The sequence below is a fragment of the Zingiber officinale genome, chromosome 1A (genome assembly GCF_018446385.1).
Source record: "Zingiber officinale cultivar Zhangliang chromosome 1A, Zo_v1.1, whole genome shotgun sequence".
Classification (NCBI taxonomy): Eukaryota; Viridiplantae; Streptophyta; class Magnoliopsida; order Zingiberales; family Zingiberaceae; genus Zingiber; species Zingiber officinale.
Window position 1 is genome coordinate 2831258 of NC_055987.1, and position 10675 is coordinate 2841932.

The 10675-nt window shown below is 39.5% G+C and overlaps 1 protein-coding gene and 1 long non-coding RNA gene across 4 annotated transcripts; both read left to right on the top strand.

Annotated features, from left to right (window-relative positions):
* The first annotated feature begins 5442 nt into the window (after window positions 1-5442).
* On the top strand, window positions 5443-7026 carry LOC122015546 (pleckstrin homology domain-containing protein 1-like). Of its 2 annotated transcripts, none has more exons than XM_042572506.1 (2): window positions 5443-6073; window positions 6715-7026. In XM_042572506.1, the coding sequence occupies exon 1, from the start codon at window positions 5535-5537 to the stop codon at window positions 6030-6032; it is 498 nt and encodes a 165-aa protein (XP_042428440.1). In that variant the 5' UTR covers window positions 5443-5534; the 3' UTR covers window positions 6033-6073; window positions 6715-7026. The 2 variants fall into 2 exon arrangements, with proteins under 2 accessions (XP_042428440.1, XP_042428448.1); XM_042572514.1 differs by having other exon boundaries at window positions 5443-6044.
* A 426-nt stretch (window positions 7027-7452) lies between these two features.
* LOC122015557 lies at window positions 7453-10674 on the top strand. Of its 2 annotated transcripts, XR_006120924.1 has the most exons (5): window positions 7453-7794; window positions 8225-8263; window positions 10094-10243; window positions 10391-10534; window positions 10620-10674. It is a non-coding gene; the product is annotated as an uncharacterized LOC122015557 (long non-coding RNA). The 2 variants fall into 2 exon arrangements; XR_006120919.1 differs by having other exon boundaries at window positions 7455-7794; window positions 10391-10674.
* Window position 10675: the final 1 nt, after the last annotated feature.

Sequence of the window (10675 nt, forward strand, 5' to 3'; positions counted from 1 at the left end):
TGCGGATGATTAGTTTTTCTAGACTTATAAAAATTCTGGAATCGTCTTACCATCATTACCATTTCCTCGTCGTCGAGAAAGACTCCGACTTAGATTCGTCTCTCGATGCTTTGAGGGCGATGTTGTTCTTGGGTTCCTTCGTACCTACACATCTTGATTCATGCACTTCAAGTGTGGAAAAGAATTCTTCTAATATAATTTTTTCTAAGTTTTTTGAAATATAAAAGACATTTACTAGTGACGCCCATTTTGAATTTCTGGGACAGGAATTTAGTGCGTACCTTAGCGAATCTCGGTTACTTACCGTCTCTCCGAGATTCGAAAGTCCGATGATGATTTCTTAATTCTCGAGTGTAGATGCGCAACTGTCTCGTCTTCCCCAAGTCGTAGGCTGGTGAACTAGTTCCGGAGTAAATCTCGTTTTGCAAGCTTAGCTTCGGATGTTCCTTTATGCAACTCAAGAAACTTCTCCCAAAGTTCCTTCGCAGAGTCGTAGTTGCCGATCCGGTTGACTTCTTGCGGCGGAAGAATGGTTAGTAGATGGTACTCTGCTTTGCCATTTGCCATGTAGTCGGCTTGCTCCTTTTTCTTCCAGTGGTATTTCTCCTTACCTTCCGGTGCTGTGAAACCGAATTTTATAATTAACATTAAATCAAAATCAGTTTTAAAGAATACCTGCATTCGCTTTTTCCAGCTAGCGAATTCCCCTTCGAATTTCGACGGGTAGATGCTTGGTCCGACCATTATTTTGTTGCTTCGTTCGGCGGTTAGTCCTCCTGAAGCGCCTTGGCTCTGATACCACTTGTTGGATCGCGACGGCCAGCTAGAAGGGGGTTTGAATAGCCTGCAAAAAATAAAAACACAAAACCCTTCTCGACTTTTCTTAAACTAACACTTGCATAAAATAAATAAGCAGAAAGTAAAAGAAGATGCTCACAAAGATTTGACTTGGTTACAACCTGGGAGGTTGTTAATCCAAGGAAAATATCGCACTAGTACTCCTTCAGGCGGAGAAACCTCTTACAACAATAACACACAGAAAAATATAAGTTAAACTACAACTGGAAGCGCACAAGTGTTGGAATACACAAGTTCTGAGTTGTTGAAAAGCTTCTGGACCAAGGCTGTATTTATAGCCTTGGTCGGGGTGCCCCGAAGGGGTTCTGAGCGCCCTGGGGGGATAAAACTTTATCCCCAACGTAACGGATCGAGCTTGACGCGATCTAGTCAAAAGCCCAACTCCGGGCGCCTGGAATGGTTCTGGGCGCCTGGACCACTAAGTCAACCAAGTTGACTTTTTGGTCCGGGCATTCTGCTCCGGTTCTGCTCGCCTCGGTCTGGGTCTTCCGCTCCGTCTCCGCTTGCTTGGGTGATTTTTGTCATTCGGAATAGGGCTCACCCGAATCCAACTTCCGGTCTTCTCGAGCAGGCTTCCGCTCCGGCTTCTCGTTCCTCGGGAATCGTCGTGTGCTTCCTTCTCGTCCGCCAGCGTACTCATCCGCAGTCTTCATCCCTCGATCGCACCCCCGTGCTGACTTTCTCACTAGCTGCGTCTCTTGCTCCCCGAGCAGTCTTCCGCTCCGGCTTCTCGTCCCTCGGAACCATCGCACACTTCCTTTTCGTCCGCCGGAGTACTCTTCCGCAGTGCCTCGTCCCTCGGACGCACCGCGTGCCATCCTTCACACTAGCTACGTCTTCTGCTCGACTCCCTGTGCTCCTAAGCTCCTGCACACTTAGACACAAGGTTAAAAATCGACAGGACCTAACTTAACTTGTTGATCACACCAAAACAATCTTGGAGTTCCAACACTGTGTTCATCGCAGGTCTCAAAATCTCTTCGCAGTTGGGAGTCGACATTCAGATTAAAAGTCGGTAGTCGGGAGTTGACACTCGGATTCGGCAGTCGACAGTCAACACTCAGCAGTGCAGTCAACATTCAACAATCGATAGTTGACACTCAGAGTCAACACTCGGATTCGGTAGTCGAGAGTCGGCATTCGAATTTAACAGTCGATAGTCGGGAGTCAACACTCGAATTCAACAGTCAACATTCGACTGTGCAGTTGACGGTCAACACTCGACAGTGCATTTGACAATCAATAGTTGATGGTTGGTAGTCGACACTCAACAGTTGACCATACAAAATAGTCTAGTTTTAAGCTCGCTCAGTTATCTTTAGCAACTCCTTTTTTTCTACATGGTCTGAAATTATCAATTCAAATCAAATAAGTCTGAATTTAATTATTTTTTAATAAAAGTTACGAGTTCAAATCCTAGAAACAACCTTATGTAAAAAGTAGGATAAGATTGTGTACAATAGATCATTCTCCGAGATCCCGCATGATGAGAGTTTCGTGCACCGGACTATTTTTTTTATATATATAAATTCAAAACACTTGCCTTCCATCTCTAGCAAAATTGTCCAACAGGAATCACTTCTAATTCATGCGTGTGATTGTGTAGCCTTTTTCTAAACCTTCACATCAATAGAACCAGGATTATATATTTTTTTTTCTTCTTTTTCTCCAATGTTTTTTGTGTTGGTTTCCATCTTGTGTTTTTTTTCTTAGTTCTATCTTCCTCTTTCTTGTAATTCAGTTTTCTTCTAACCTTCCAAAGATATCTATCCCTCAAAGGTCAATGTTTACATTTTAATCACAGTTTGTTCTAGACAATTCAAGAACATATATTGAGAAATGAGAAACATCTTTGAACCTTCTGCAATTTGCTTAATCTCGATCAAGTGTGCTCAACCAAGCCAGTATTTCTAAGAGATGGTTAGGTCGTAGTAGTGATTCACGAATGACAGTCCTTTAATCTTATCTGTTCTTATAGATGATTAATCTTGATTGATGTGGTGGGAATCTACCCCGTCCATGTGTCTTGTGTGGCCAAGAATTATGTTGAGTTAAAGTCAAGACGAATCAGACGTGACCTAAAATGAATCAAACTCAGCCTAGAGTCGGATTTAATCCAACCTATTTAGTATACTCATCCTGAGCATCTCCAACTCGACATTAGACGCCGACCTCATCTAAGACTCAGCCAAGACATCTCGTCATTGACAACTTGGCCAAAGACATCTCGACCTCATCCTTAGATCTCAACATTCTTTCTATTTTGGCCTCAGATCCCAACATCATTCATGCCTCAATATCGGCCTTAGTTGTCTACTTTGCCTATCCTCAGGGTCAATCCACATCGACGTCATTTCCTTATTTGTTCTCGAATCAGATGTACACTAAACCCTCATTAATGATGCTCTTTTGCCCAGATGGCACCAGATGGATGAAGAAGCGGTTACGTGGTTGTCAGATCTAGTCTTCTAGATGGCCTACTTCAAACACATAACGCTTAGTGAATGGAGAGGTAGCTAATTGTTAGTGCAGTTGACACCAATAATCAAATTTAAGTTTTTATAAATGATAAATGGATTAAAGTTAGATGTTGTGTAATCTAACTTTTCTATCAAGTGTGCAGGACTTGACGGGTCTAACACTGACTGAAATCCAGCTAGGTCTGGAGGATCTGATAGCTGGTGTAGAACTCTAGATAGGTCAAGGAGTGACCCGATATCTAGCGGGAAATCAAGCTAGGTCTGTGAGACTTGACAGTTGGTCGAAGTCTAGTTGGGTCTATGAACCTGACAACTGGCAAGAAGACCTGGTGGACCAAAGTAGAGTCAAACAATTCTGCATGGTAAGTAAGGTAAGTACTAGAGGAGAGTGTTCCAATGAGGATGAGTCTCAATTAGGAACTTTAGGCACTTGTCTAGTTTATGTTCATTTTGGTAAACTAGACTGAGACTGTGACTAAATTTTAGTCTTGGGAAGATATGATTTAATTAATAATCCTTTATAAAAATTATGCTAACTTTATTTTGCAGGTTAAATATTTTTCTGTTAGTTTAACATGTTTTTGCAGGAGCAAAACCCAACTTAAGCCTCGGATGAACAGTGTCTGAGGTATCTCAAAGGATCTTGGAGGCACTTTGGAGTGGCGCAGCGGCGTCCTGGATCCAACAAAAGCACCCTCGTACAGATAGACTTTGAGGATAAAGTTTCGCTGCTGGGAGGTACCTTGGAGAGTGCTAGAGATGCCTTAGAGTGCTTCAGAGTCACCTCAAAGAACATGGAAGGCACCCTCGAGTGGATATATGCCAAAGACAATGATGTTTATCATGATCAAAGTATATGGGAGTAAACTTCGTATTGGAGGTGCCTCCTTTGAGCTTGGAGGCGCCCTCAACACTCTTTAAAAGAGCGGTTTGAGCAGCCTTCAAGAATCAATTCAATTACGAGCTTCATCGACTCTTTTGCTGCTTGACTTCACTCTACCAGTGCGCTACTACTCCAAGGACATCCGATTGCTGCCAGCAAACTGACTTCGACACACTAGCTTGTTCAGATTCTACATCCTTAAAGTGTTGTTAACAATTTAATATTCTTGTATTTTTTCATGCTTGCAAAAAGGGAAGTGTAGCCTGTTACACATTCCCGTTTTTCGTACTTATATTCGATTATCTCTTCCGGATCCACTCATTGACCCATACAAGGATAATTGCAACGGCTGGCGTGGATATGTTCTTCTAACGGCTATATAAACCTTAGAAAAGATAAAAGACAAGGGATCCCTAATTCTAAACTCTACGTAATCCTCTTCTCCTTCTTCACTTTCTTATTCCTACATATCACCTCAAACAAATCCTAATTCAAGCATTAGAATGGTCTGTCAGGATCTCCCCGATGTTAGTCTAACTCTTTGTTGAAGTGTGTTTCAAAGTCTATTTATCATCCGCACCAACAATCTCCGAAGAACACGTGAGTTAGATCGTTCGTTGACCGATGACAGATCATCTATGGTATTTAGACGAAACATTGATCAAGTGCTTAACTAAACCAATATTTATAACAACAATTATTTGATGGTGATAGCTGAGTGAGTAGCTATCGTTTAAGCCTATCTATTCTCTTGTTGTTCAATTTGGTTCCAATTCAATGCAAGTAGATGATTCATGCTCATTTTGCATAACCTTTCTTCGTAGTTTATAAGTGAGTCTAGAGAAGCATTCAAAATTTTCTTATTTACCAAATAACTTTTATAATTTAGTAACAATGTTTTGAAGTATTTTTTTAATAATTTAGTAAAGCATATGAATGATAAAAAAAAAAAAAATCCGTACATCTCGCTAACCAAACATATTCAAAAAAATATAGCAATTATTAAAAACATCTGAAACTAACTTTGAAAATTAAACCAGACCTTTTAAACCGACTCTATTTCCTAATTAAGATTTTAAATTGCCAGATCAACGGTGGAATAGGACTTGCATTGATTGCGCCTTCGCGGCTTGAGGGCAGACCGGGTCAAAAAAGTCTTTCCGACCGAACCGGCCGGTTCGGCTAGCTCCTAAAGTGGCAATCTACCCGCTGGTCCTCTCAGCCACCTTCCTGTCCCATGAGATCCTGCAACCCACGGCGTCTCCTCTTCAGCCCCGATCGATCGAACAACTGAGATACCGTAGCTTATTCCCATGGCCGTCAGCCTGTGGCGATCTGTGTTCGGATCCGCTGCCTTAGCCGCGCCGGGGGAGGACGGCGGCGTCGCGTTCTGGTCCAACCCTGAGCGCAATGGGTGGCTGACCAAGCAGGGCGAGTACATCAAGACGTGGCGCCGCCGCTGGTTCGTCCTCAAGCAGGGAAAGCTCTTCTGGTTCAAGGATTCCCAGGTCACCCGCGCCTCCGTGCCCCGCGGCGTCATTCCCGTCGCCGCCTGCCTCACCGTCAAGGGCGCCGAGGATGTCATCAACCGCGCTTTCGCCTTCGAGCTCTCCACCCGATCCGAGACCATGTACTTCATCGCCGACTCCGAGAAGGAGAAGGAGGAGTGGATCAACTCCATCGGCCGATCCATCGTCCAGCACTCACGGTCGTTGGCCGATGCCGAGGTCGTGGACTACGACAGCGCCAAGCGTACTGCCACGACCTCGTCCTCGACTGATGCGAAGCCCTCCAACGCCGATCAAGAATAGCCGATCCATGATGTACAAATTCGCCTCTCTCAAAATCTAGGGTTTGTAATTTCTCACTATGTTTTCAATAATTTTAACAATGTGATTTCTTCTTGGTGATTGGAGATATGAGTGTGATCTCCATGTTTCGTATGCTACTAATTGCGTCTTTTCTTTCCTCCATTGAATAACTTCATCGGCTTGCTAAATATCCTTTCATTTTTTGCCAATCATCTCAGGCATCATATTCCTATGCCCTTTTCTTGCTATTAGTCTCTGTCACATCTGAAATTTCTGCCTCATAAGCACCATTCTCGATTGTTCATAAAGATCACTCAGCATCAAAAGATTACATTTTTATTGAAGAATCAATTGATCATATAGGATAGCCTTGTCCCCTTTTCCAAAAACCTTAGCTTGCGTCTTACTAGTTCTTAGACTTGTTCGAGAGCCATGTACTGAGAATGGCTTAGAAAGAAACCGTCTACCAAGGTCAGTTAGAATCCATGGAAATAGCAAGGAGAAGAAAGCAAAATAAATAAATCATCATCATTTAATTGTATCTTCATCATTTGGGGTTGGCTATTAGTAAGCTTAAGTAATTTATTTATTTATTATTGCATTGGATTGATATTTTGTTTAGTCTCTTTATCCTTTTGCACTGCTCTAATACAACCAACTTTTGTTCTTTTTACTATCCCAGAGTTATGTTGATAATATGCCATCCCAAGGGCAGCATTATGTTGATAATTTGCCATCCCAAAGTTGCTGTGATGGCGTGTAGTGAATGTTAGACGGCTTGTGTTACCAGCCTGAGTAATGCATAATATTGCATATTATTTGTAGCATCAAACTAAGCCTGAGAATTCTCAGTTATGCATATCGCATGCAACTTCTCCTTTAAGCGTATTTATTTATATTGGCAATGACTGTCTTGACATAAATTCAAGTTGGGAACGGACATAGCATTCGTTTGCACGAGATTGAACAGGAACTTAAATTTATTATTTGATCCTGAATCCGATAATCAGGTTTTAAATTTGTACGAGATGTTGCTAAGAGCGCCTTATCATAACTCGTCATCAGATGTAATTTTCATCATAATATTATATAATTTCTCTAAAAAAAATGTGATAAACTGATTTGTTAGTTAATTTAATCAATTGATTTAATTTTGAAATATTCTAAATTGATCATTTTAAATTATGCTTTGTAAGAAAATATACCTTGTAGAAGTGCATTCTGATAAAGATCAATTAAGAAGGATAATTGTTTAAAGCAAAATGCTCGATCGATAAAACACATTTAAATAAGAAACTGATACACTGGAATGATATTTAAAAAATAATTTAACAAAAAAAAAAAAGAAGTTAATTCGGGTCGGTTACTGGACCAGTCGGATCGTCCGGTTCGCTGACGATCGAACTGGTACCGTCGTTGGCTTAATTACCGAAGCACGTCGTCCTCCGAGGGCAACTGGGAAAGCCTCTCGACTCAGTCACCTTCGCCTGCCTGCCTCAACCAAATCCCACTCTCCTGCCGCAATCACATTTTCCATCCTCGCCCAATTCTCCATTCTCCTCTGCTGATAAAACTCTTGCCCCCGATCGGCGAGGAGGAGGAATGGGTGACGGAGCGAGCAGCAGCTGAGGCATTCGAGGAGGTGGAAAGGAGATATCGAAAGAAAGAGGAGCGACAGGCGAGACGGTGCTGATCGATGATGGCTGGAGACGGAACTCCTGCGGATACTGCAGATCCACATTCGCTTCTAGCGTCTCCCACGGTATGAACCGGAACCCTCCTTTATCATACCCTCGCGATATTCATGATCTTGAGCGGGTGCCTGTGTTGACTAGGAAACTAAAGATCGCAATTTCGGTTACTTGCGTTCCTCTATGAAACTCTTCTCGTTGCAGTTGCGCGGTTGGAATACTAAGTGCCATGCCTCTATGTGAAAAAACACTTTGATAAGTTGTGTGTTTGTAGATTGCGCTCTCTCAGTAGAAATAAATTGCGTCAAAGGATCTGGAGCTGTATAGCATGCTAATTTCGACTTCAGAATTTGTTATTTGTTCCCGCATCAATTTTTTTACTTTCATTTTGTCGTAGGCTTGAGGGTTCAAAAGCTGCTTTCGCTTTTCCTTGAACAATATGCTTATTTATGCTCTAGCTTTTAAATGACATTGCATTTAATTTCTAGTGTACCTGTACAGGTTTATGGGCAAAGAGTTTGACGGCGGAGGACTACCAAGGTTAGAACCTTTATCGATTCTATACTGCGATACTAGGAAATGTAAGCATGTGAATGATAAATCAAAAAGTTAGTACAATATGTGAATTCAGCCTGAACTAGTAATGATATTTCCTTTGCTTATAAAATTAAGTCAACAAGTGTTCTAGTTCAAATACCCTTTTATATTAATGTAAAGTTCGATCAATCACAATTAAGAACATTCAATGCATCAAAATCACAATAATCAAGCAGTGTGACTCCCCACTATCTGGGGTCAAATACATTGATCTTATCGCCTCCATTGTACTCCATACGAGGCCTACAACATGTAGCTCCAAAATTCACTAAACATGAAGATTTGCAAATACAAGAATAAACAACAATATTAACATATTTGTGTAGAATGAAAGGTCGCTGCTCATCATCATCAGTTGATTATGAATATCCTAAACAAATGCCTTAGTTTCTCATCCAATTTACTTGAGGTTTATATGATGTTCAAGAAAAACATTTACAACCAAAGACCTTAAACTAACAAATTTTGTACATTCTTCTATTTTACTTCTTATAAGGTGTCTTGTTGAAAATAAATGTAAATAATATCCTATTTAAATATAACAAACTATATTTATGGCTTGTACGTGAAAATGCTAGGAAGATACTCTCACAGAATAGCCATCTCTTGAACATGGATAAGTATGATTAATTCCTAATTAAATTTTCACATTCTATAAACAATTCTTTTTGAGATTCAGTTCATGTTACTTAACTTTTAAAACCACTCATGTAGAATGAATGGATGTTTTTTTCACGAATCTTTTGAAAGCATTAAAGGTTTCAGTTTCTTGGTTAGAAAAATAAGTAATAAGTAAATCTAGAAAAATCATCAACAATTGCAAAACTTTTGAATTTATCTTCTAAACTAGACATATTAAATTAACCAATATGAATTGTAGAGGTCTTGTGGTAGATACTTTATTGATATACCGAAATAATGATTGTACTTCAGTAACCTTTGGCAAACATGACAATCATGCTTTGAATAGTTAATCTTGGGGAGACCTTCCACAATGGTTTTCATTGTAGGTTTTAAAATAAGATCCTTGTTAACATGCTCCAATCTCTATGCCATAGAACTTTAAACTAACTAGACACTGCATGCAAAGTCAACAAGTATATTTTATTCCTCTGGAATTAATTATAATTAAATTAGTTGAAGTATTATATTTGATGAAACATTTAGATGATTCAATTCATATGTATAGAATGCATAAGTTTAGTTCCACAAGAAGTATTTAGTCACTAGTTATTATCTTGGAGTCATGAAATATGCATATGAGTGCAATTGTCCGTCATCATTTGAATATAGTTTTATGCCTTCAATTGCACCAAGCCTATGATATATATATATATATAGGTGCTTGACTTGGATAATGATTCAGGAAAACATATCTTCTATGTTAATTTGTTACATTTTGATATTTAAGCTTTCTTTTATACATTTTTGTAAACAAAAGTTATAGTATCATGAGTTCTACAACTGTGTTTGTTATTGTTGAACATCTCTTATAATTACATCAAGAAATTAAAACATCTTAGTACCCTGAAAAATACTAGATTTACTTGTGATCGAGAAAGTAACTTGGTTTGCTTTTATTTATCTTATCAAATTGAAACACTTTTTAGTGAATAAAATTGAATAAATGGAAAAATCTTATTCGTCACTGAATTCTATTTATGATTGTTTCTTTAGTCATCATGTAAATATCTCCATCCAATATTTTATCTTTTTTACACAACTTTGTGGTATTCTGAAATCTACATCTTTCTATTGTTAATATGACTTCAGAGCTCTTGACCATGGTTGGAGGAGATCTGGCTGTTTTCTTTACAAACCTGAGATGGATAGGACATGTTGCCCATCTTATACTATTCGTCTGAAAGCCAATACCTTCTATCCCTCCAAAGACCAAGATCGTGTATGCAAAAGAATTCAAAGGTATTTCTGCTTGCCTAAGCAGATGATTCTTTTTGGGTTTTTTATATGATATAATTTACTATTTTAGAGGTCTTTGTCCTCTTGGCTAGTATTTAAACACAAATCCATATTAATTTGATTTTAAGAATAAACAATTGCAATATGCAGGTTCTTAGTTAGATGGTGCCACATCAATAGATAAATCTGATAATTCAAAACAGAAGGCTAACCCTTGTAAGGGCTCACTCAAGCTGGTCAGCAAAGAATCTACACCAGAATTCACATCAATACCAACAAATGAATCTTCATCTAGTATGTGTGAAAAGCTGTCCAGTGAATCTGCTATTCTTCATTCTTTGTCGGACATTGTTGATAAAGCCATGAACATACTTTTTAGGGAGTATATCTCTTCCTGTTGCTCAGCTTCCGAAAGCTAATGTGAAGAAGTTACAG